The sequence below is a fragment of the Chrysemys picta genome, chromosome 6 (genome assembly GCF_011386835.1).
Source record: "Chrysemys picta bellii isolate R12L10 chromosome 6, ASM1138683v2, whole genome shotgun sequence".
NCBI lineage: Eukaryota > Metazoa > Chordata > Testudines > Emydidae > Chrysemys > Chrysemys picta.
This window is the reverse complement of record NC_088796.1, coordinates 105,519,576-105,546,707: the sequence shown is the minus strand read 5'-3', so window position 1 is coordinate 105,546,707 and position 27,132 is coordinate 105,519,576. Positions and strand designations below refer to the sequence as shown.

Here is a 27,132-nt window from a genome sequence, read left to right as displayed (position 1 = left end):
TACCTTAGACCACCTGCTCTCTTTGCAGAGCAGGTCTGCATACCGATATGCTTGAAGCCAGTTCTGCTGGAACGAGTAGCACCACATCAGTTCCCAATAACAGAGGTGATGAATCTGTTTCCACTCTTGCTGAGCAGCAATGCATTCTTGGAATTTTGACTGTGCCTACAGTTCATTTCAGTAAAATAAAATAATGAGAGAGGGAAATGATAATTTTGCTAATTACAGTACAACATGAGAACTATGGCTACTTAGCTAACTAATGAGCCAAATCCTCTCCCCAGCACCTTGGGCAAATAAATGGGCTAGGTACTGGAGAACTTCACAAAGGCAGGGCAAATTAATTCATCACCCATTCTATGAAACTGTTCCACCTTAAGGACTGGAGTAAACTCTAGAATACCATCATTTCCAAAACCCAAATGGAGAGAAAACCAGAGAGATCTGTCCAATTAAAATCAATGGGACTACTCAGTTGAGCAAGGCAAGCACTGAATTTGTCCTAAAGTGTTACAGAATACACAAATCTAGAACTATGATAATAAAAAAATAATAATAAATGAATAACAATTACCTTTTCAAAATTTCCTTTCAGTATATCTATTCTGGCATCATAAAACAAAATGATGGAACCCTTGAGAGGAAAAGAAAAAGCAAATACATAATCCCTACTTTAATCACGGGAGTATTTATTACTTGTTTTTGTAAAATTTATCAAGAGTACGCACATTTGGAAACTTCTGGAGGTAGGGTTCAAGAAGAGTCTCTGCTTCCTGAAGGTTGGCTTCCCCTATACCTACAATCATCACAAAAGAACCTCAGTCTCACCAGAACAAAGCAGATTTTTACAGATTAATCTCCAAATTACATTACAGTTTCAGTAGAAGATTAGTGAACAGTCTTCAGCTATATCAAAGGAGAACATTAATTATTTTATTATATTGAGTTTCATTGAAAAACAAAATCACATCCTGGAACCATTAATAGTCTTCAGGGTAATAAATGTCCCTGGTACAAAAACTTCCTCATTCCCCTCACTTCCTAATTTTCATCTCAATAATCAACAGCAGATGGTACTGGGGCAAAATGACAAATTTCTAAAATTCCTGACAAGTCTAGAAAAATGGGAGGAATATTCACAAATTAAAAGATGCAAATATACATCAGGAACACAGGTAAACCTAATCTTGACTTTAAGCCTAAGTGACCTGAGCAATTTGATAGGTGCCTGAACTTCCAAGGGCTTCATACCACAGACATTCCTGACCTTCTAACTAGAGTACCATCCCAAATTCCCTGTCCACAGCCTCATCAGGCTCTGCCTTTTGGTTCAGCATCTATCTGACTTGTATGTCCCAGCAATCTTTGTGAAATGTGTGTGTTTGACAGGTATGAGCTTGAAGATATACTTCATGGGGGGCAGGGGAAGCGAATAAAAATAAAAGGTAATCATCTTTGTGTTTCTTTCTCTCCATCCCTCCTGTCTTCTCCCTTCAGATCTAGGGAGGCCTATAAACAGACAAAAGTGTGTGTGCGTATACATGTATCTGTATACACAAACACACACACACACACACACACACACACACAGAGGAAGAGGCAAGCAGATAAAAAAAATGTTTAATATAGTAGTACACATTTGTTCCCCTAGCTATTTTTCAATATTTTCAGCATTAAATTACATAATATCCTAATATAAATTTAATAATCCCTATATTCCATTGTTTTTCTAAACAGTGGGTCAATAGAAATTTACAAAAGAGTATGAAATATTTCACATTTCATATTTCACAATATGTTCACAATATCACATAATCCAGGAATAATGAATTCCAGTTCTTACCAAGGATTAAAGAGACGTAAGTATGATATACCAGCAGGGTAAAAGTACACAGTATGGCCCTCAAACTGCCACCAGAAGCACCTTCCCGCAGCTGATGGAGGCCCAATTTCTATAGGAATCACAAATATGTAGAGATTTAGCTATCAAATAGATTAAGGTGGTAATTTAATAAAAATGATATAATTTTAAGCAGTCAAATTTTAACAGAAATTTCAATCATTTCTTCATTTTTCCTTTTAGGTATACTGATCTCCTAATTTATTACCTGGCCCAAATCCTGAATGACCCACTCTCCCAGAGTAGAACCTGGGAGGAGCAATGGGATTAATCAATGGGACTAGTCCCCTTCTTAAAGTTAAGAATGTGCTTAAATCCACTACTAGAATGGGAACAGAGCATTCAGCACCTTGCAGGATCAAGCCCCAGGTGTCCTTTTCCCTTCTCGGCCCCATCCACTGGCTGGGGACCTCCCCAACATTCCCCTTCACACCTGTACCCCATATGCACTTAGACAGGAATCCAACACACAATGAAATACTCCCGTTTCTCACCTCTATCCCTAGTCAGAAACCTTCCACTCATGTTCACCTTCCTCACTAACACACCGAGGCAGGGACCCTCCTCCTCTCCACCCTTTTGCAGCAACACCTCCACAGACCCCTGAAATACTCAACCCTCTTCCATCATCAACTAATATTTTGGGAGGCCCTCACTGAACTGCTACCCCGACAGATCCCACCCCCACTTCTATGCCCCATTTGCAGCAGCTCCCAGGGTCCTCTGAATGCTGAACAGAAGTATTATAATCCATGGAGACCCGGTCAGGGAAGCAGGGAGCTCATTTATATAAAGTCTCTGCCCCACCTGCAGTTTCCACAGCTTCTGACTGTGAAGAGTCTGCGCAGCTGCTCCCTGCCCATGTCATGCCTGCTCGACTCTCTCTGGAAGCAGTCAGGCTAGCTCAGAGCTTCTCCATATAATAAAGGCTCTTAGAATATGAAGTTCAGCATCCGTGAGCACAAATTTGAATTTAACAATTTTGCTTTTTGAACATGTGTTTGTTTAAAAGGAGTTCTAATGTTTAGATGCTTGGTACAGTGCCTAAATTTGTTCTGTAGCTTAACAAGTTGTGATGATAATATCTCAAAAGGGTTCAGCTTTGATTCCTTCTGGATTATTAATTATTATTATTATTATTCTGATAGGACCCTAGGGTGTACTTTGTCTTTTTATCTGTTGTTGTAAAAAACAATTACCCAGTCCTGAATAGCTTACAGCCTCATTTTACCTATGACAAGCAATAGCTGTGGGAAAGGTAACAGTAATACGATCCTACAGTGACTCAGTTGTGTCCCATGCACATCTTGAAATTTAGCTACCTAACACATTTTTATATTGTTTATTTAACTCATTTATTGTAGGTAGAAAGGCGGAAGGGAGTTTTAAAAGGAATGTACATGAGGAGAGGATATGTACATAAAGAGCTAGATGAAGACTTGGAGTACTCTCCCACCTGGGGGGGAAAGAAGGAGTATGAACCCTCCTTGTGCCTCTGAGTAGGCCCCATACTCTTGGGATTGGGCACACATGAGTAAGGTAGTGCCGTGCACTCACAAATCCTTCCTCCCAGAGCAGGAGGGGTGGGAAATAGATAGGGCCTGGGCTACACTTCTAATGGCTGGTGTGAAGAACGTAGGAATTTACTGCTGGTTTAGGCCAGCAGAAAATTACTACCCTCTCCTTGAGGGCCATGGGGAAGTAGGAAGGAAACTGACCCTCAAAGGTACTGTCTCCCAAGGCTAGTCCTGGAGTGGTGGAATTTATGCACTATCATTTGCTCAGTGTATACCTAGAGGAACAATTTTTACCTATCATTAATATTTTTGATGGGCATTTAAAAGACCAAATGTAAAAAAGCTGACTTAAATGTACTGAACCTTTCACTTTACACATTTAAAATTAACCCCCTCCACACTCCATCAGAGAAAGCACTGACATTTTAAAAACAAATTTAATACCCTATTGCCAGAAAACCCAATAAATTCTAGAAGTCGGAGAATCCTTCCTGGTAAAAGGGACAGCATCTGCAATATCAAACAAAGAGAAAAAAATGCGAGTTTAATGAGCTATACAAACTTTATGTGCAATATTCAAAAGAAAACAAATTCTAAAACCTGCTATAAATCTACAAACAACAAAAGTAGCACCAAATGCCATTTCAATTAGCATAAAAAAAGTGAAAAATATCAAAATACAAATATAAATAACCTTTAAAAAAAATCTTGAAGTATACATGCATGATTAGGTATTGTGCCAACCACTTTACGTGTGTGACACCATTTCAGCTCCCACTTGGTCTTGCATCATGGAAGCCACAAGACTACACCACACCTCCGTGCTTTCTCAAGATGATGACTTCTTATTTCAGGCTGATTAGCAGTGCCAATAAATTGTGTGTTATTTTGGGTTAGGGGGAAATATTTTTATATTGACTATAGTGCCTATATTATTATTTCTATTGTGGTAGCACCAGATCTAAATATTCCTTTTTTCATTCCTCCTTTAAAAAACATTTTAGCATTTCCAATCAGATGATTTAACACTGTCACCTTGGAAAGTTCTCTTTGTGCCTATTTTGTAAGGATGGAATTAGTTGTACAAAAAGAACACTGCAGGTAAGTGTAACTTTTCATTATGTTCATACACACACACACACATTCATTTTCATGAATTTTTGCCCCATATGGAACACAATGGAAAACTTTTAAGGTTAGCAAACAACTTTTTAGTAAACATATCAAAGAAGGTCTGGTTGAAGGCCAGTGCTGGAGAGGATCAGTTCAGTTTATAAGTGGTCTGTTTGTCTAGTTAAACTTTTTTTCCCTTCAAATTTCCTACTGGGGAACCTCCACTGATGGTAGCAACAAGGAATGCTAGTATGATCAGGCTGCCACCAGCTGCTGGTATTTTAGGACTATGTTGTCTCATCCTCCTTTAAATAGCATTAAATGACATAGTGGTTAACATGAGAGCAACTAGTCTACACTAGTATTCTCACTGTTATTAACATGGGTGGTAAGGAAATGATCAAAAATTTGAAATAAATTACTAGTGCAGACACCTAGATTTATAGATTGTACGGCCAGAAGGGACCATTGTGATCATTTAGGTATGTCTACACTATGAAATTAAATTGATTTTATAGAAGTTGATTTTTAGAAATTGATTTTATACAGTCGATTGTGTATGTCCTCACTAAGCGCATTAAGTCGGCAGAGTGCGTCCTCACGACCGTGGCTAGCATCGACTTACGGAGCGGTGCACAGTGGGTAGCTATCCCCAGTTCCCGCAGTCTCCACCACCCATTGGAATTCTGGGTTAAGTTCCCAATGCCTGATGGGGCAAAAACATTGTCGCGGGTGGTTTTGGGTACAAGTCATCAGTCGCCCCTCCCTCTGTGAAAGCAACGGCTATCTCACCTTTTTTCCTGGGTTACCCATGCAGACGCCATACCACGGCAGGCATGGAGCCTACTCAGCTCACCGTCACGCACTTTAAAAGTTCGCTGGCGCGGTTTGCTGACTAGGTCAGCAACCAACATTCCCATTGTTATTGCTGCTTGCTGTGTGCTCCATAATATCAGAGTAAAGGGGAAGACGTTTATGACCGGGTGGGAGGTTGAGGCAAATCGCCTGGCATCCAATTTTGAGCAGCCAGACACCCAGGTGATTAGAAGAGCACAGCAAGGCGCGCTGCGCATCAGAGAGGCTTTGAAAACCAGTTTCATGACTGGCCAGGCTACAGTGTGACAGTTGTGTGTGTTTGTCCTTGATGCAAACCCGCCCCCTTTGTTGATTTTAATTCCCTGTAAGCCAACCACCCTCCCCCCTCCGAAATAAAGTAACTATTGTTTTGAAACCATGCATTCTTTCTTTATTAATTAAAACAAATGAGATAACGGACAAGGTAGCCCGGGTGAGGTGCGGGAGGAGGGAAGGACACGACCACATTGCTTATTGTAGCCACACTAAAAATCAAACTGTTTGAATGACAGTCTTCTGTTGCTTTGGCCATCCTCTGCAGTGGAGTGGCTGGGTGCCCGGAGCCTCCCCCCCACGTTCTTAGGCGTCTGGGTGAGGAGGCTATGGAACATGGGGAGGAGGGTAGGCAGTTATACAGTGGATGCAGCGGGAGTCTGTGCTCTTGCTGGCTTTCCTCAGCATTGCATCCTGCCTCCGCTCTTCACACTCACTTAATTCTTTCCTGGCCTCTGCCACTGAATGCTTCCATGCATTAAGCTGTGCCCTACCACTGCGGGAGGACTGCATGTGCTCGGAAAACATGTCATTGCGAGTGCATTTTTTTCACCTTCTAATCTGTGATAACCTCAGGGACGGAGATGATAGGGGGAGCGTAGAAACATTCTACACTCTATGATTCTGGGACTGCATGGTCACCTGTGCTGCTGAGTGCTGCTGAGTTTGCCACGCTGACCAAACAGGAAATTACATTCAAAAGTTCCCGGCGCTTTTCCAGTGTACCTGGCTAGTGCATCGGAGTTCAAAGTGCTGTCCAGAGCAGTCACATTGGAGCACTCTGGATAGCTCCCGGAGGCCAGTACCGTCGATTTGTGTCCAAACTACCCCAAATTCGACCCACCAAGGTCGATTTTAGCGCTAATCCCCTCATCGGGGAGGAGTACAGAAGTCGATTTTAGGAGCCCTTTAAGTCGATGGAACGGGGTTGTTGTGTGGACGCATTCATTTTAAAATCGACCTAACACGGCTAAATTCGACCTAACCCCGTAGTATAGACCAAGCCTTAGTTTGACCTCCTGATTAACTCACACCATAGAAATTCCCTAATATGTCACTTCTGCAAAAGGAGGGCACGTAAGGACAGGTTACAACAATAAAAGTATTAAAATACAGATGTCCATACTAGCTTATCTAGTGATGGCTGCAGTATATTGCTTTTATATATTGTTAGAAATAGTATTTTTTCTTTAACAGTAACTTCAGCACACAGTGCAGACACAGGAGTTTCTATGTTCAATATGTTTTTTAAAAAATAGATTAGGAAGTTGTAAAAAATAGCAGGCATGCAAGAAGTCACCACTTTACTGCCACTTTGAATAAAGGTTCCACAAGGTCACCACATGAGCCTGCAAAATCTACCCACTCTGCACTACAAGACTGTCTAATTTCTAAAGTGATGGCACTTTATAGACTAAACTTTCATTTCTATAAAGTAAATAACCTAATATAGAACATTATGTCCATATAAACTCCAGTAAATTAGATTCGTCCTAATGGTCTCTTTACAGGTTGAAAAACTAAAAACATACCAAATTGAATGCTCCTATTCCAAGTTTTACTCCTCCTTCAAACTGATGGTAGGTTTCATTTTTATTTTTGTTGCCCTGAGTCATCTGTAGCACCTGATGACATTCTCTTTTAATTCAGAGAGGAAAAAGAAAATACAAGTTAGAGGTGATGACAACAAATGATTAGAGCAACGTGATTTTTTTAAAGAATATGGCATTAATGAAATTGCACCTGCTTACCCCAGGGCTAAATGTGACCACACGTAATGTAACAACTTACTTGTATATTTGGTAACTTGTCCTAATTTTGAGGCCACCTTTGATAAAGTTGATCATATTTTCATCCTGGAAAAAAACAATTTTTGTGTGCAAAAATGTGCCATTTGTTTCCCTTTATGAAGTTGTGCATAACCTATTTCTAAGAAATTATTTCCTTTTAACTAAATCTTTCTTTTGACAATGACTCTAATAAATAAATACTCTAGTAAAATTTAACAAACAGAAAAACATTTTTACAGTAATTAACTTTAGCCTTATAAATGATATGGTATGTGCTGAATTGTCCAGGAGACATTCTTCTGTGTATTTTGAATGACTTGCTTTAAATAAAAAACAAGTTAAAAAGAAGTGAAAATCAACAAAAAATAGGGCTAAGAGAGAAGAAAGCATTTCAGCAACATATTGACTGAAATAAGAAATTCTCCACCAGATGGTGCTATAGGAACTTTTTAGAAAGAGTTTCTGAAGTATGCATTCTAAAATACGTATACATGAGTAGAGAACAGTACGGATGACATCCCACAATGTCCCCTAACCAGATGAATTCCACGCGCTGAACAGTAGCAACTCCAACTTGCCTTGGGTTGCTGTAGGACAGCAAAACAACAGATATTTCCCAATACATTATATGTTACTTTCTATAGAAATGTAACTATACCTGCTCTTTATTTTGAATTTTCCCACAGAAAAATTTCATTCTACAAAGGCTTAACATCCAAATTCATTTAGCTTTTTTAAGATTCTCTCTTCAGTTAAATCTACTGATGGGTTGCTGGGTGTTTTGTTTTAGTTTGATTTTTTTCTCCTTAATTAATATTTATTTTTAAGACCTTGAGCCTGCAAACATTTAGGCACATGCTTAATTTTACACATCGGAGTAATCACATTGGAGTTGGGGGAAATGGGAAGAATAGGCTGAAGGAGAAAAAGTGAGTTTTAAACCGCTCCCTCTCCTTAAAGGGTGTGGCCCTTTCAGCCAATTTAACTCATTTTTCTAGTGCAAAAACTATAGTAGTACAAACTAATTTATATTAAACAACGCTAATTAATGTTGGCTTGTGGGTGAAAAAATTGCTTCTGAAATAGCTGCTGAGCGTTCGGAGAAGGGCAGGGGTCCAAATAGACCAGATGATGGTAAAAAAAAAAAAAAAAAAAGAGCGCTGCACCTACCCACCGCCAAATATTTTACAACCTCGCCCCTATTATTTTCTCTTCATTTTACTAGGAATTGCTTTTCATTATGGAAAGATAGATTAGGTTTTCACAAACTCACCTACAAGTGGTTTTTACAACAGGCTTGTAAAATTTATGAGCCATTCTTTAACAGTAATAAACCACTTCAGGTGGGCATTAGTAGGCTACTGATGCAAATCACAGTTGGTGAAGACACTTGGCTTCAGGCTATATGCCTCACAATAAACCCAACGTGAACACTAATAGCTTATGATTGTAATGCATTCCTATAAGGTGGCTAACATGGTTTCAACTGTATGTGGACGGTGACTTGAACCAGAGAACAAAAAAAGAGATGCTGCTATGTGATCAGCATCAGCTGAAATAGTGCTAGTCAGAAAGGAAGTTCCCATCTGCTTCATCTATGTACAGCAATGGACTGTTGGATAGGTGAATCACAGGAATCTTCCACCCTCCTGATACTCATGAAGTAGTGACCAGTGTCTGGTGTATACTTAACTACGGTGCATCAGTGTCATGAACTGAAACAACAACATGTCTTAGACCACAGGACAAAGGGATTAGGGTGAGCAGATACATAGATATATTTTAAATAATATATCTAAATGGAAAACAAATTGTAGGGTAGGATATCATATGTTGCATTTTCAGTTATTTCCTATTAAATAAACATTTATTCATTGCATAGCCTTTTTTGTGTGTGCAAAACATTACATCTTTTGTGAGTGGAGTGCTCTTGTTGGATGATTACTAGCATTTTTTGCTAACCTGCACATTCACAGAGAGATCTGAAGTGAAGAACAGACATTACCTGTACAAATGTGAGTGCTGCTTTCTGTAGCAAACATTCAGCATAACAGATTTCTGCATGCATTTCCTCTATTAAAAAAGAAAGAAAAAAGAAAAGGAACAAAGGAAGCCTTAAATTATTTATTGCAGACACAGTATTTTTGTTCACATTCAAATGCAGTATTTGTCAATCAATGGAACTAAAACAATTTTGACAACAAAATTATTAGTTTTGTTGTTGTTAACTTTCAAACCACTCAAAAACCTGTCAAAAAAACTAGATGAAAAGCTAGCTAAAATTAGTCTTGTATGTCACCTCTCTTCAGCCAACAACCTAGACCCCTTCCAATTAGGCTTCAGTCCAGCGAACAGTATTCAGACATCACTCGTTGCTCTGGTATGGTATGATACCTCTCCAAGGTATGTATGTTCATTCTCATCCTATAGCATTTGATACTGTTCAGCAAACAGTCCTGTTCTCCCTCCAAGAGACTGCAGGTTGGGGTGGGCTGGCGGGGTGCTGAAGGAAAGGAAGGTTGAGGGGCCCCAAGGATGGACGGTGGGGGTGGGCTGGAAGGGTGGGCTGGAGGATTGAGCGGACCCTACAGGTGGAGGAATAGACTCTGGAGGGATGGGGCTAGCCCCACTATTTCAGCACTGACTTGCCCTGTGTGGCAAGTGCCAACTTGTACTGCAGTAGTGAGCTATAGAAAAATGGCATACTTAAAAATTAGAAGACCATCGTGATCATTTTCATGTATAATGTCTGCCATCAGTCACCATTTGAGCCCACTTCTCCATCATCACTACATCAACTCACTCATTAAATGGAAAACCAGTGGGCATGAATAAAGAAAGATTCAGTCATTAGAAGTCCCTTATCTTACCTACAATCTGATTACAAGACAGACATTTCATAAAATTAAATTTTAAACAGTACAGAATTATTGAAATTGAAAGAAGCAAAATTCTTACACATGCACTTAGATCCCATGGTAGTGGAGTCCTTAGAAAGGCACCAAATAGAGATACTTCATTGCAGTATGTGTACTCCATTTATTATATAAATGAAAAATAATAAATCTGTATTTGTCTCTATTCTCAATATTTTATTATACTTGCAATAGTTATACAGTCAAAAATTACAAAAACACTTACTATAAGTGAAAGTGTCAGAAGCTCAGAATATTTCATAAATCAGAACTGTTCTTTAAAATACTATTCCTTGTAAAACCTGTACATTTATGATCAAATATAAATTTCTCCTTTTATGATACAATTTTTAATATGTTCAGGGAAATAAACAAGGCCGCTTGGATTTTAAATGAAGGTAACATCTATCAAATGGTGAGTGCTGTATTATATGCTGAATCTTTGGAACGTATAACTCAGGAGTAGGCAACCTATGGCACGGGTGCCAAAGCCGGCACGCAAGCTGATTTTCAGTGGCACTCACACTGCCCAGGTCCTGGCCACCGGTCCGGGGGGGGGAGAGGGGGAGCTCTGCATTTTAATTTAATTTTAAATGAAGCTTCTTAAACATTTTAAAAACCTTATTTACTTTACATACAACAATAGTTTAGTTCTATATTATAGACTTATAGAAAGAGATCTTCTAAAAATGTTAAAATGTATTACTGGCACGCAAAACCTTAAATTAGAGTGAATAAATGAAGACTTGGAACACCACTTCTGAAAGATTGCCGACCCCTGGTATAACTCAAAATAGGCTCTACTTCAAGCAACTAGGTATTTAAGAATGTAAACCAAAATTACAGTGAGGAAAATTAAATAATGTATTGACTCAACACACTATTATTTAGATTAAGTGACAATTTGGCTTTTGGTGATATTCAAACACATACACCAGGCATGAAACTCAACATGGCCTTTTTATTGGTTTATGGAGACTTAGGGCCATCTGTTTCCCTTAACAGTCAAAATTCATACTTCAGATGTAAAGCTCAAACCTACTGAAAATTCGGGGGTATTTGATTCAACAAAATTTCTATGATAACATGTACTTTAAAGGCTGAGGTGTAAACCATCTACCAAAAAAAATGAGCTGTACAGGTTGAGTTGCATGTCATTTATTTCTATGAAAAAACTGTAGCAACCAGCAAAGGACAGGATACAAATATCCATAAAAAGCAGCCAAAAAAACCTGACACCTTTCTGTGTTGAGGATCACTGTGCTATTTCATATATAGCTTTTGTAGCAGAGGGCCACAGCTTTTAGCCAAGGAGAATGCTTAAATTAAGTTTATGTGGTGTGAGATAAAGCAATTAAGAAAGTTGTTACAGTGCATGCAGTTAAACATTTTCAGGGCCATCACATGATTTGCTGAAGTACCACCTTCCAAAGGCATTACTTCCGGAAATGATGAAAAGCAACAGGAACACAATATTACAATTGCCGGTAATATACACACATATTAAAAACTCAAACTCATAACCCTTGAAATTATCAGATGTTATTCCAAAACTTTTGGAAACTGAACCCCACTTCAGGAAAATTAAACTCATCACTTTCCCCTTCAACCCAACCATACATTGTCAAAAGCAGCTCCATCTCAATTTATGCATCTCTAGGGCCTCTCTAGTATAATCATTAGCACCCCCCATTTTGTGAAATGCTGCATTAGAGGAACATGTGTACATCAAAATATCCACCTTGAATGAGTATCTTTTTGTTATTAGAGGTGTGCCCAGTATTTGGACATGAGGGGGAAAACTTCACCTATATCATCTTTTCTTTATTAAGAAGGTCACTTAAATCACAAAACTGCATCTATTTGTATGTTGTTTTTCACAAAATGGTTATTCAGATATGTTTTCAGAAAATGCCTCTTATTTCTCTTACCTTCACTTAGCTGATCCATTGACTGTTTAGAAACCAGACTGGACAAAGACTCTACCACTGTGCTTCTTTTCCTGAATCTATGTCGGCCAGCCATGGGAGAACAAAAACAACATAGGATAAGTGAATTTCAACAGCCATTCACATTTATCTCCATACACTGTGATTATTAATACCCCCAAACTTTAGAGAGAGAGATTTATAATCATTCTTTTAAAAAAAGGAATGTTATTTACTACAGGGCTACAGTTTTAGTATACATCCCCATTCTTGACATACACAGAAGCCTAGGAGCCCATGCAACCTTAATTTGCCCCCCTTGGTGTAAATAATTACATGGTCATACACATTTTTTTCCACAGGATCGCCTCCTTCTTCAATGCACAGAATGGAAAATGCTCTGGGGATGAATCAGGGTGTTGTAATAGAGAAGGGTGTAGTTAAGGTCTAGATTTTGAACAAATGGATTTTAATTTTGCATGCCTCCGTTTCTGAGTGCCCAATCTGAGATACCAATAGGCCTGATTTTCAGACATGCTGAGCACATGTAGCCCCCAATGAATTCAGCTGGAGGGGTGGACACTGAACACATTTGAAAAACAGGTACACCTCTACCCCGATATAACACGGCCCGATATAACATGAATTCGCATATAACGCGGTAAAGCAGTGCTCTGGGGCGGCGGGGGAGGGGGGGGGGAGAGAGAGACACGGGGCTACGCACTCCGGCGGATCAAAATAAGTTCGATATAACGCGGTTTCACCTATAACGCAGTAAGATTTTTTTGGCTCCCGAGGACAGCGTTATATCAGGGTACAGGTGTATTAGGTATCTAAAGCTAGGAACCCCAAACTGAGAACCTTTGAAAATTAAGGCCTATTTGTACAATATGATGCAAGTGCTGACGGACACAACAAAAGCAGACACCTTCCTTGGTAATTCTTGCTTCCTACTATTTTTCCCCAACGAAGACTATTTGGTCCATCTATGAATATAACAATACAAGAGGATAGGATATCCACAATGACACCAGGAAAAGCACTGAATACCGTATTTTCAAACAATTAGAAAACAAGGGCTGCATGAAATCCTGTGCCCAAACTGCATAAGGAATTCCTGTAACTGCATGTAGAAACTGCCTATTTGCTTGTCTATGTGGCTAATTAGACACTTAATTAACATTTGAGTTTACAAATACCTGATCTCAATTGAGTCTTCAGGATCTACCACAATACCTAGTCCCATAATATGCTTTGTTCTGTCCTACCCAACTTAATCTCCCATCATGCTTGGAACGATGGTCAAGTACTGATTTGGTGCTGACAAAGTAGAAACTTGACACATATGAATGCCTATTGTATTTAATATCTGTCAAAATGTAAATTACTCAGGCTTACCTTTGGCAGGTGTGTAAAGCTTCCTTCATTGTAGAAATCCCCATTTGGATATCCTGGTGCTCGAAGGTCATAGCAGCCTGCATAACTAAAATAGTGCTATAGCCAAGGGCATGGTACATGCTGTCTTTAGACCTGGGGCAAACATACAAATCTTATGCATTTTAGCCAAACTAACCAATTAAAAAAAATACATCCATATTCTTCAGCACCAAAAAGTAGAGTTATGTTTGCCCAATGGTGTTTTCTGCCCTTCCAGAACAGTGTAACCAGCAAAAACAACTTCTGAAAACCAGAAAATACACAGTAAACACAACTTTAACTCTGGTCTTCCTGGAGATGGCAAATGCCATCCACCTGCAGCAACTGGTGGGGGAACTTGATGGGGCAGTAAAAGAGGACAGTCCAGTAGCAAAGGAGGGAGACACTCGCCAGGGGATAATAGGTAGCTCCTTCCCTGCGAGTTGCTGGCTGGGGGAGAAGGGTATTGATTGGCCAGCATTCATTCCAGCATTCATTCCCCAGCTCCCAAGATTTTGCTCAGGGTAGAGACCAGGTGGAGCCTCTTTTGGCTCTGTTCCAGCAGCCCACCCTACCCACCCAAACTAGGAGTGGGAACCCAGTCTGACAGATGCTGAGGATCTAGCAGATCACCTGTTTAGGGCATCAGGAAGGAATTTTTTCTCCCATGAGTCAAATGGCAGAGGACCAGGGAATTATTTGCCTTCCTCACAGCACCTTCAAACCACAGCAAGTTAAGTAGGAATGCACATGGTACCTAACTAAGGTTCTGGGTGGTGTTTATTTGTCGCAACTGCAGCCAGTTTCTAGTGCAGTTAAGAAAATCAAACGAACGGTTCCCAGAGGTAAAAGACCTGGGATGTTGATGATGGGCTTTGGGCTCATGTGATAGGGTGAGTCCTTGTGGCCTTTTTCGACCAAGGTCAGACCTTGTGGCCCTTGGAGTACAAGATCCCCATCCTGATGCACCCTCTGATCCTCGGGGAGGAGGAGTGTGTGCTTGGACTCAGAGAGAGCGGAGTCCTGGAGGAAGGCTAAGGAGAGCGTACCCTGCATTATGGATTATACAGTAAGGAGCCCTTTAGCCCTGGCTCTAGTTATGGGTTACATGGTAAGTAGTCCTATAACTCCTGCATTGGAACCAATTAAATGCCTGGTATAGGGGAGTATGGGTGATGGACAGGTAGCATCCCTCTCCTGTGTTAAAATTTAATAAAAGTTGTAGCCTGTGCAGTCTATGCATGTGTCTGTCCTCATTTTGCTGCTGTATCCACATCAATAGCCACTAGGAACTATCAGCATGCATTCCACCTGCAGTAATTGTATTAAATATAGCCGTACTGAATAGAAGCATTAGTTTGGAGAAGCTTGGCAAAGCTGAGATTGCGATATCTGGGAGACCCTTCCTCTCAGAGGGGGGTCTGAGAGCCTCATTGTCTTCCCGTGTGTGATCAAAGGGAAGAGGTGTATGCATATCTGGAGAGATCCAGTAAGCCTCAATTCAGCACAGAGTGCTGTTATATCAGTAGCATTGTACAGGGACCTCTTTGCCATGGAGATTATTAGCAGTGAGGTGGTATATGAGAGTACTCTCTGGGTTTAATGTTGGGTAAATTAAAGTATATTATCACATGTAATTCTGTGGTAAGAGTGAAGGGGCTGTAAAAGGGGATGAAATGGTTGTAATATATAGCAAGTTAGTTTCTGTGGGGCTGGCTCACTGTTTGAGTGTAGGACAGGTGTACGTAGCTCCTGTACAGAATAGCTCATCTAAACAAAAATTTTGCCTTAGCAAAGAGAGGACATTAAATTCTGTGCTATAGTGGTCATGTACCCTATTTCCTGAGTGATGTGTACTATCTGAAAGTGCAAGAATGTGTATTACAGGAGTATTAGGGCATTGCTCAAAGAGGGCTCAGTTAAGGCTGTGTTGGTATCTGTAGTGGGGCGGCTGCCCCACTCCAGGAGAAAATGGGTTAAAGTAGGCCAGAGAGGCTGCGCAGATGGGCAGCCAATCAGGGCCAGGCTGAGCCCTATATAAAGGCTGCAGCACAGAGAAGGGGGAAGTCTCCCCCTGACCAGCAAGGGAGGAGGACTGTCTCCTGGTAGAAGGAGCGGCACCCTGGACAGAGCAGTGCTGGGCAAGGTTTCTGGGCAGAGTAGCAAGGCAGTGGGAGCACTGGCTGACCCTGCCAGACTGCAGGTCTTGAAACAAGGGCTGAGTGGGTGCTAGGGCTATGGGGAAGTGGCCCAGGGAAGAGACGCAGTGATGGAGAGTGAGACACCATAAGAGTAGGGCGCCCTGCTGATAGATAGAGCTAATTCCTGGAGCAACCAGCAGGAGGCGCCACGGTGGAGAGCACAACCCATTACAGTATCTAAATTAACTCGTTATTTCCTGGTTTTCAGAAGTTTGAGTTTTGCTGAACATGAAGTTCTGCAAGGGCCCAAGACAAACAGGCAAACTTACCTGTGCTTTAACAAAGTTTTTTGCCAGTGAATCTCGCACTGTTTTGAACAGAAAAGGAATTTTTCGTGGGAGTTTTTGTTCATTTGCTGTTACTTTTGTAGGAGTTAGGCTGTTGTAGTCTAACAGTAAAGGATGATATGTGATTCCTACGCATTCCTCCCCACTCCTGTACAATTTGCTATCGTGGAAGGGTGATGATGGTTATGCTTTGAAATGTTTGGAGTTGCCAACGGGACAGGGAGAGAATTCACAGACATGGACTATTACCCAAAATCTTGGCAGTTTTATTCCACATTGGTTACAGTAGTGGCTCTCAACCTTTCCAGACTACTGTCAGGAATTCTGATTTCTCTTGCATACTCTCAAAAGTACACCTCCCTTAAAATCTACTTGCTTACAAAATCAGACATCAAAATACAAAAGTGTCACAACACACTATCACTGAAAAATTGTTTACTTTCACATCTTTGCCATATAATTATAAATCAATTGGAATATAAATATTGTATTTATATTTCAGTGTATAGTATATAGAGCAGTATAAGCAAGTCATTGTCTACATGAAATTTTAGTTTGTACTGGCTTCGCTAGTGCTTTTTCCGTAGCCTGTTGTAAAACTAGGCAAATTTCTAGATGAATTGATGAACGCTGGAAGGCCTCTGCATACCACCAGGGGTACAGGTACCCTTGGTGGAGAACCACTGGGTTGCATGCTTATAGTTACTGTGAGAGAAGACCAGTGTATCTCTCTTGTTCTTCGTCTCCCTCCCCCACCATCCTCTGCAACATATAGGTGCCACACCAATATTTTCATAACCCTCCCTCTCCCATCCTATTAAGCCATTAGCACATAAAAGTTGTTCCTTGTGCCCAGCACCTTCTGCTGCTGCATACATATATCACAGGCTGCAGCTTATTAGGGAGTCACACACTTCTTTGGTTATAAAGGTTGAGCTATACACCAGCCAGGCCCTGTGCCCTCACTATGGTCCCCCCAGCAGAGCCCTTCCCCTATTCTGGCCAGGCCTCCCCAGTCATGCCCTCAGCCCACCCAGTCCTCCCTGACTCCAAGCCAGCCCCCACCCACTCCACCACACATAGGGGAGGCATGTACTTTCACTTTGTATTTTCTAGTTTTTTAGATGTTTAAATCTGTGTTACTTTCAGGAGCCTCTCAGATCTCAGCTTGGGGTGGGGGGAGTGGTGAGTTGGGCTCAGATTCCCTCTGGAAGAACAGAGACCCCCAGATCCTGGCACACATACATGGAGATTGGCTCAGATTCTCTCCCATAGAGCCAGGGCACCCCCAGAACCTGGCTTCCTTGTGGGGAGAGGGAAGGGAGAGGGACTCAAGTAGCAAAATGCCCAGGAATCACTCATATATCTACACAGAGCATGTGTAATTTATTATTTTTCAGAAAACAGTTACCTGTACCTGTTAGCTGTACAAATTAGTAGGGCACATTTCCAAAAAACAAAACAACCCTTAAGAGAGGTCAATTGTTGACATATGCATACAGTTCAATCTCTGATTTCTGCTAAGGATAGGATTCAAATTTACAGTGCAGGGGCAACTCAGCTTCAATGACCACAGTATGTCGCACTGAACCACCAAATTACTGACACAACTGGCTGTCGGCAAACCCTCTTGTATAGTCTTGCTACACATGTACATCCAATCGTTTTGGGGTGAGAGTGTTTGGCACATACCATTCTAGAGAGCGAAACTCTTTCTTTAATAAGGTTTTCCCAAAAGGGGCAACAGGTGCCATGCATTAACTAAGATAAATGTCAAGCAACTGAGATCAGTTGGAGGACAGAGTCACGGGTTGAGCCCTAGCTATGTGCAAAAATTTACAAGAACTCATTGATTTTGTAAAATGCTGGTTTTTGCCAGGACTGTATCTCAGGAACCCCTTGGTCAGAGGACCCCAAATTTGGATCATCAATCCTATCCATACCCTCATGGGGTGCAGCAAATTTCAAGATAACCTGAGTAAGCATGCAGACTTTAGAGCACTCAAAAATCATCCTTTCAACAGAAAGCAGTTCCAACTTTAACTATATTTTACATGCATGCACTCACTCACTCATATATAAACAAAAACATCCCCCATTTCTTTCAAATATTCCTTTCTAGTCCAAAGATGTTTCCTATTATCATTAAGGAAGGACCCATGTGGTAAAACTTCATACTACAGGAATATACTTATTTAATAGAGAAAATCTTTCTACTAAATTAAGCTTTATTAATTGTACTTTCATACTGGTTTTCTTGATGGGAGGAGGTGACAGGGAGAACTAGAAGGAAAGTAACTTTTTCAAAAGTTGGAGTTAAAGCTAAATCCTGCCCATTGCTGTGCTGTAAAGGGAGAAGAGTGGCTAATCTCCAACTGCCAGGTAGCACATATACCATCATCAGGGAAGTATCAAAGTGCACTCCACAGCATTCCTCTATCCTGGCCTATTTTTTGAAAAAAAGCCATATTTTGCAACAAGCCTTTTGTAGCAGATAAAAGATGACAGAATTTCTGCTCTCCCCACCCCCTTCCTCCACTGCACCTGCAAGGACTTGATTTAGGCCTTAGAATTACAACTAAAATAAAACAAAGTCCATGGGTTGACTGACAGGGTTTGTGACTTCAGCATGTTTAAACAGAAACAGTATATACTGTCGGGGGCAACAATGCAGAATTGCTTTGGTCAGGAGAGACAAAATGGAAGTAATGAAAACTACTATATTCAGAGGCCTTAGATTAGTGCTCAGCAACCAGATGGCATGCCTTACAGTATCTGCCCGCATTAATTCCAACAAACAAAATGAACTCACCATGGCCGAAGTAATTCCAGGGCTTCAGAAAATTTATTATTTAGAAATAAGTTCAGTGCCATTGAACATTCTTCCAGCGCACACTTGAGATCCATCTTGGATGCCCTAATAAAAACATACAAATATAACAAAAGGGAAAGGGTAAGTATTCAAAACTGTATTCAGTAGTAATCTCAGCTTTCAGAGCTGACCACAAACTGTATCTCAGCCCAACTGTTCCCTAATCTTTTCTGCTTAGTTTGTTACTTTAGATTCCTGAACAGCTGTTTAGGATGTAAGATGCTGCAGTACTGTTTGCATTTCCAGATCCCTATAACCCTTTTTTAAAATGAGAAATAATTCAAAGGATAGAAATTAGTTAATTTCAGAAACTAATTAATAACTTCTTTCCTTTAGATTTACAGTATATATTCCAAAAGCCATGAAGGTAAGTATTTTATAGTGTGTTTTTTTAACTTATTTATAATAATTAACTCTTAGAAAACTGAAACAAAACAGATTTGTAACAGCCATTGCTTTTATTCTATGGGTTTGTTTTCTTACTGTAATGGTGCTGATGATTATCTTCTCTGTTAACCATGACACATTTCATACCTTCCTAGAATTAGCAGTCAATATGGAATGCAATCTTTTTATCAATTACTATTTGTACAATACTGTAAGTACACAAAATACTTAACTAGTCTAAGCTCTGAAGAGTTTGCCGTCTAACTCAGGAGAAATACAATAGCAGTCAATAGAATGTATGTCTATGAAGGTATGATATTTTTTGTGTTAGACAGGCTGAAATCCCTATCAACTGACAACGTCTAAAGGAGTTTGGTCTGAGTAAGGACACCAGGTTTGGGCATTACAATGGGGGCTTCACCTGAGTAAGAGGTTAAGCAAAAGAGAAGGCAGCAATCATGTCAGTGAGATTAACATTCAAACAATGAACAGAAAAAGAGGACCTTATAGAGGAATTCAAAAGAGAGATTTCTTGGTGCACGTGAACTGTGCAGCTGTTATAAATATAGGCATACAATGTATGGATCAGGAGAAAGACAAAGGGAACACAAAGGTGAAATGTTGTTTTTTTTTTTACATCTCTCCCTGCCTGAAAATCCAGGTTTCCTTACTAACCATGAGTCTAACTGTGAAGGAAGGAAACATACTCACCTCTAATAATGGATGAAAGTAATTTTTCTATAGATAAGAATCTAATGGTTTTTAATTGTCTTATCCCATACCCTTTTAGGGCTATAACCGAGTATTGGGTCTCATTGGGAAGTCGCAAATTTCCCCTTTCCACTGATATAAATCTCCCATGTCTTTTACTGGAAGGTCAAAAGACAGTTTAAAACTGTAACATTTTTATTAAAATAAAACCTGTATCTGCTCAAAGGCCAATTCCTATCTATTCTGGGCCTTGGATCCAGTGTGATATCCAAGTTTATAGTTTTTGAGCCCCAGCTATGTGCAAAAATTTACAAGAACAGTGTGGCCAGTGTTATATGTTTTGGAGTGAAATTCTATGTTTATGAAGAAAAGAAGGAAATGTATAATTTTTGGACAGGTTTTTTTAAATATTTACAATTTGCAGATGTTCAGATGTTTGGAATGTTAGAATAAATCATGGGGATATGGATTAATGGGCAGAGCATAGATCAAGTTGTTAAAAGGTACAAGATAAATGAATTTATCATATGGCTCTGAAATTTATTATATAAATATCCACTTCATGTGTGTGCACTTACCTTATTCAATTCAAATTTAATAATTTGGTAGAACACTTAATAATTCTCCAATACAATTAAGAGATCTATGAAAGAAACTAAAATACAGAGAACTGACAGGAGTGAATTAAGCTAACAAATAGATAAGAAATAGTATAAACAACTTATAAGTACTTTAGCATAAGGACTCCTCTGATTCAACTTTTTCAAGAATCAAAGCCTGCTGTAGTCCAAGACTCCCATTGATTTCAATGAACTTTAAATCAGGCACTTTGACATTATGCTGTTGGGAATAACTTGTATTGCTACATAAGGCATCTCCTTGGCAACATGTTGTGTGATTTTACACATTATATGGTGTTACCCTCACAGATCCAGAAATTCCCATTTCAAATAACTTGTGACATCTACTACATTGTTCGCGAATTCTGAAAATGTTATTATTTCTCAAGAAGACCTGTGATGTTAAACAGTCTACCTTTAACTGTACATTTGACTACAAAGGAAAATGGATACAATTTTCTTCATGAATCATAATTTCCTCTTTCAAAATACTGTCAGTTTGAGCTTCCAGCTACATACTTCTCAGATGCATCCTATAACTACTATTTTCCCCCTACTATCAGTTGACAAATATCATACAGATGATTTTAATACATTATGATCATCCTCCAGTCTTCTCCCCCAGTCTTTTATTCTCTTGCGATGTCGTTATTTTGATTAACTGTATTAAACTTCTGCATAATGACTGCATGAGCTTCTATATTCTACCCCTCTGAAGCCAAATTTTCTTCTCAATTATATTGGTATATTGAAATTGCTCTGGTATAAAAGAGAATTTGTCCCTATGTATATATGTATGTATCCCGGGTCACAGGAGGAACGTAACAAGATTTGAAGGAAAAGAGGAAGAATTGTAGACTGCACTGATCAGTATAAATTATGCTTCCCACTCTACTGCTATTATATTAGTCATTATGGACTCAGTATTACTAACCACAATCATTAAAAAAAATCATGAGGCCATCCCCCTAAAATCGTGAGATCGGCTTAAAAGTCATGAGATGTTAAAAAAATTAATAAATATTCTAGTTAGCTAATGTACTTATATGGCCCCCATTACCATAGTATCTGAACACCTCTTAAACTTTAAGGTACTTCGCCTCACAACACTCCTTTGAGGTATGGAAATGCTATTATCCCCACTTTTCAGATGGGGAACTGGGGCAGAGAGAGATTCAGGGTATATCTACACTGCAGTAAAAAGACCCATGGCATGGTCCCAGCTGACCCAGGTCAGCTGACTTTGGCTCTCACGGCTTGGGCTGCAGGGCTCTAAAATTGCAGTGTAGAAGTTTCACAGGGTCTCAGAGCTCAGGCTCTGGAATCTTTACACTGCAATTTTTAGCCCCGCAGCCTGAGCCCTGCAAACCTACGTTAGCTGACCCACGCTCAGATTCAGTACTGTGTTTTTTTTAATCACAGTGTAGACATTGACTTGCTCAAGGTCATGCAGAAAGCCCGTGGCAGAGTAGGGAATTGAACCCTGGTTTCCCAAATTGCAGGCTTAGTGCTCTACTCATTGGATAATACTTCCTCTCACTATTTCTTTGCCTTCTGGCTTTTTAGCCTTTAGAGTGACCTCACTTCACTTTTTCAAGCTTTTTTTCAGAAACCAGGAGGATTAGGAACTTTTTTTTTTTTTTTAATGAAAGCTGGGATTTCCATGCACTACCATGATTCCAGCTGCTTGGGCTTTAAGAAAAACACTAAAAATGACTAGACACGTGATAAAAATTATGTGTTAGCAACACTGTGGGCTCCAATCAGGATCCCCAAGCTAGACTATGTGATAATACTTATTTTTGTTGTCAGATTGAAAATGGTACCATCATTCTAGCAACCCTGAGAGACTCAGCAATTTGGGTTTTACTGTAAACATATTATCAGCCATCAAAATAATCATTCAGAATTGGAAGAATACTTCAAAAATTCAGATAAATTATTTTATTCATTCTATTTTCTTGCCTTATACATTTGGGATATCCTGCTCTTAAAACAGATGTTCTTTATCCTCTGGAGTTACAGTAGATCAGCCTCTACCTCCACAATAAACTGTGGTACGATCATCATTCTCCTAATCCTCACTGGAAGAAGAGAGTGGGAGGGAGCTGAGACCAGAATGGTCCCTCCACACCTCTCTTTCTCCTTCCTATGAAGAAAGAAAAGAGGAGGGAGACAGACTATCACCTTTCAGCAGAGGGAGTAGATAGTCGTGTTGATAGGCGCTGAGCTGCAGCACTGGGAGCACAGAAGACGTTGTGGTGCCGTGGACAGCCTAGGAATTTCTTGCTGATGCTCAGCATGGAAGCATGTCCTCTGGAATGGTGGCCAAAGCACGAAGGGGCACACAAATGTTTAGCATATTTGGAACGTAAATACCTTGCAATGCTGGCTACAAAAGTCCCATGGGAATGCCTGTTCTCACTTTCTGGTGACATTGTAAATAAGAAGTTGTCGGTATTATCTCCCGTAAGTGTAAACAAACTTGTTTGTCTTAGCGATCGGCTGAATAAGAAGTAGGACTGAGTGGACTTGTTTACTGTAAATTTTTGCATTATATTTTTGAGTGGTTATGTAACAAAAAATTGACATTTGTAAGAGATTGTACTACAGTACTTGTATGAAGTGAATTGACAAATAGTTTCTTTTATCATTTTTACAGTGCAAATATTTGTAATAAAAAATAATAATATAAAGTGAGCAGTGTACACTTTTTATTCTGTGTTGAAATTGAAATCAATACTGTATATTTGAAAATGTAGAAAAACATCCAAAAATATTTAATACATTTCAGTTGGTATTATACTGTTTAACAATGCGATTAAACTGCGATTAATCAACAGCCCTAATATTCTTATTTCTACTTCTGCTCCTAATTTTTTCATACTATTATAATATTTTGAAGAATTATGAAGGATTTTTGTATTTAAAATCATTACATTCTGTGACATAACAGGGTACAATCCAGATTAGTGGGAGACTGTGTCACCCTTGCCCTCTGACCTGGGGTGCCTTGCAATGCCTTGCTGCTATAGCCTCCAACCTGAACTGCTCACAACATTGTGCGTGGCAACACTGTATGTGAAGTTATAAAATTTCCCTGTATGACGTTGTTAACAGATTTCAAACCCCACAGCCCCGTCCATTGAGAAGTCTGCAAACAGGTCTGTCCTAAACAAAGGAATGTGGGCTTGCCTTCATTTGCATTTAAGCAGTAAACAGAAGCATCAAGCAGGAAAAGAAAACACAGGAAGCTCAAACAGGTGAAGAAAAACCAGCAGGGAACATCCTTCCACATAGACTATTTGTCTCCTTGTTCTCAGCTGGAAATGTTTTTCAAGACTGAAACTATAAAAAGGAGGGGCAAACATGCCAAGGGACTCCCTGTCTCTCTCTCTCTGCCCATCATATTCTCTACACCTAAGACGACAAAGGGAATAGCCATTAGACTCAGGGGTGGGGGGAACCAAACTCTTCAAATCAGTTAGTGTCACAGCTAAATACAAGAACAAACAGGTAATTTAGCATAACTACTTATGACATATTCTAAGGGACCATTCAAGGTGAAATGGTCCCCACGCAGAGTCCAAAAATCATTGTCTTAATAAAGACACAGGATTTATGGTTTATTATGACTCTGTAACCCACTAACCTCCCTTTTTATCCTATGACTACAGGGTTGTGAATGGGCCACTTCACCTTGAATGGTCCCTTAGAATATGTGCTAACTACCTATACTAAACTGTCAAGTATCAGGGGGTAGCCGTGTTAGTCTGTATCTACAAAAACAACAAGGAGTCTGGTGGCACCTTAAAGACTAACAGATTTATTTGGGCATAAGCTTTCGTGAGTAAAAACCTCATTTCTTCGGATGCATAGAGTGAAAGTTACAGATGCAGGCATTATATACTGACACATGGAGAGCAGGGAGTTACTTCACAAGTGGAGAACCAGTGTTGACAGGGCCAATTCAATCAGGGTGGATGTAGTCCACTCCCAATAATAGATGAGGAGGTGTCAATTCCAGGAGAGGAAAAGCTGCTTCAACAATTTCCACCCCACCATCAACCTCAGCCTGGACCAGTCCACACAAGAGATCCACTTCCTGGACACTACAGTACAAATAATTGATGGTCACATAAACACCACCCTATACCGGAAACCTACTGACCGCTATACGTACCTACATGCCTCCAGCTTCCATCCAAGACACATCACACGATCCATTGTCTACAGCCAAGCCCTAAGATACAACCGAATTTGCTCCAACCCCTCAGACAGAGACAAACACCTACAAGATCTTTATCAAGCATTCGTAAAACTACAATACCCACCTGGGGAAGTGAGGAAACAGATTGACAGAGCAAGACGGGTACCCAGAAATCACCTACTGCAGGACAGGCCCAACAAGGACAATAACAGAACACCACTGGCCATCACATACAGCCCCCAGCTAAAACCTCTCCAGCGCATTATCCACGATCTACAACCTATCCTGGAAAATGATCCCTCACTCTCACAGACCTTGGGAGGCAGGCCAGTCCTCGCTTACAGACAACCCCCCAACCTGAAGCAAATACTCACCAGCAACTACACACCACACCACAGAAACACCAACCCAGGAACCTATCCCTGTAGCAAACCTCGTTGCCTATTCTGTCCCCATATCTACTCTGGCAACAGCATCAGAGGACCCAACCACATCAGCCACACCATCAGGGGTTCATTCACCTGCACATCCACTAATGTCATATATGCCATCATGTGCCAGCAATGCCCCTCTGCCATGTACATTGGCCAAACCGGACAGTCCCTCCGCAAAAGAATAAATGGACACAAATCGGACATCAGGAATGGTAACATACATAAGCCAGTAAGTGAACACTTCAGTCTCCCTGGTCATTCTATTACAGATTTAAAAGTCACTATCATTGAACAAAAAAACTTCAGAAACAGACTTCAAAGAGAAACAGCAGAACTAAAATTCATTTGCAAATTCAACACCATTAATCTGGGTTTGAATAGGGACTGGGAGTGGCTGGCTCACTACAGAAGCAGCTTTTCCTCTCCTGGAATTGACACCTCCTCATCTATTATTGGGAGTGGACTACATCCACCCTGATTGAATTGGCCCTGTCAACACTGGTTCTCCACTTGTGAAGTAACTCCCTGCTCTCCATGTGTCAGTATATAATGCCTGCATCTGTAACTTTCACTCTATGCATCCGAAGAAGTGAGGTTTTTACTCACGAAAGCTTATGCCCAAATAAATCTGTTAGTCTTTAAGGTGCCACCAGACTCCTTGTTGTTTATACTAAACTGTTTGATCTTGTATTTAAATGTGACAAAATACTTTCCCAGACCTGAGGAAGAGCTCTGTGTAGCTCCAAAGCTTCTCTCACCAACAGAAGTTGGCCCAATAAAAGATATGACCTCGTTTCCCTAACTGTTCACTCAATTTACAATGTAGGTATTGTAACAAGCCATCATGACAAACCCATAATCCATTAACTAAGGGGGGGAAATAATTATACATAGAGCCCAATCCTGAAATTCTTACTTAGGGTAACTTCTCATTTATGCATATATAAAAGAGACTCAGACCCTAAGAAAGGACTAGGCTCTAAAATGTAATTGTGAGTTCCATACAAAACTTGTTAATAATTCCAATACATATTAACTGACCTTTATACTTGTTGACCATATTATTGGAAAATACTTACAACTACCTTTTAAGGGAAAAAGAGACATTATTTAAAATGTATCTAGCTACTTAATTGCATATACACCAAAAACTGGATTTTTGAGAGAAGAAGCCATTTTAGACAATAATGAAAATGGATACAAAATGATTTTGTTGATAGCTCATGTAATATTAGTTTTTTTCATCTACCCTCTTTCATACTTGTTAATAAGTCAGTTATTTTACCTAAATCCAGTTTCACGTAGCAAACAGTATGTTTCCCTGCTAAAATATCTTTTTTAAAAGTGTAAAAGCTTTCATGTGGTGAAGATTTTTCTTTAGAAAAACCAGTCCTACTTTAGTGTCTAATGGCCTAGAGGTGCTGTCCAGTTTCCATCCAACCACACATTATCTTGATCTCTGGTCTACTTTATTAACATGATTATCATGTTCTCAGCATCAGATCATGTTCTTTCACTTCATTATCTACTTTCACTACTTGGTTGGAAGGGTCTTTTTTTAACCTAAAACTACCAAATCTTCTTTTCAGTTTCCTTAAAAATGTCTAGGGAGAGTTGTTGCATGACCACTTGGCTTAAGCAGAAGTGGGCTCATTCCTTCATAATTCAAGACCATGAGTTTTGTCACTTGATTTATTCAGAGA

The 27,132-nt window shown here is 39.9% G+C and overlaps 1 protein-coding gene across 4 annotated transcripts in view; it reads right to left on the bottom strand.

The window, feature by feature from the left end:
• Nucleotides 1-27,132, bottom strand: part of TTC39B (tetratricopeptide repeat domain 39B) — a 122,356-nt gene that overhangs the window by 23,257 nt on the left and 71,967 nt on the right. For all 4 annotated transcript variants that reach the window (XM_065549502.1, XM_005295156.5, XM_065549500.1 and 1 more), the window contains 11 exons: nucleotides 19,008-19,112; nucleotides 13,690-13,821; nucleotides 12,295-12,371; nucleotides 9,454-9,521; nucleotides 7,450-7,514; nucleotides 7,191-7,296; nucleotides 3,862-3,927; nucleotides 1,844-1,952; nucleotides 729-796; nucleotides 575-634; nucleotides 4-165 (listed from right to left, as the gene is read on the bottom strand). In XM_065549502.1, coding sequence (XP_065405574.1) covers nucleotides 4-165; nucleotides 575-634; nucleotides 729-796; nucleotides 1,844-1,952; nucleotides 3,862-3,927; nucleotides 7,191-7,296; nucleotides 7,450-7,514; nucleotides 9,454-9,521; nucleotides 12,295-12,371; nucleotides 13,690-13,821; nucleotides 19,008-19,102 — 1,008 coding nt within the window. In that variant the 5' untranslated portion in view covers nucleotides 19,103-19,112. The remainder of the gene's footprint in view (nucleotides 1-3; nucleotides 166-574; nucleotides 635-728; nucleotides 797-1,843; nucleotides 1,953-3,861; nucleotides 3,928-7,190; nucleotides 7,297-7,449; nucleotides 7,515-9,453; nucleotides 9,522-12,294; nucleotides 12,372-13,689; nucleotides 13,822-19,007; nucleotides 19,113-27,132) is intronic.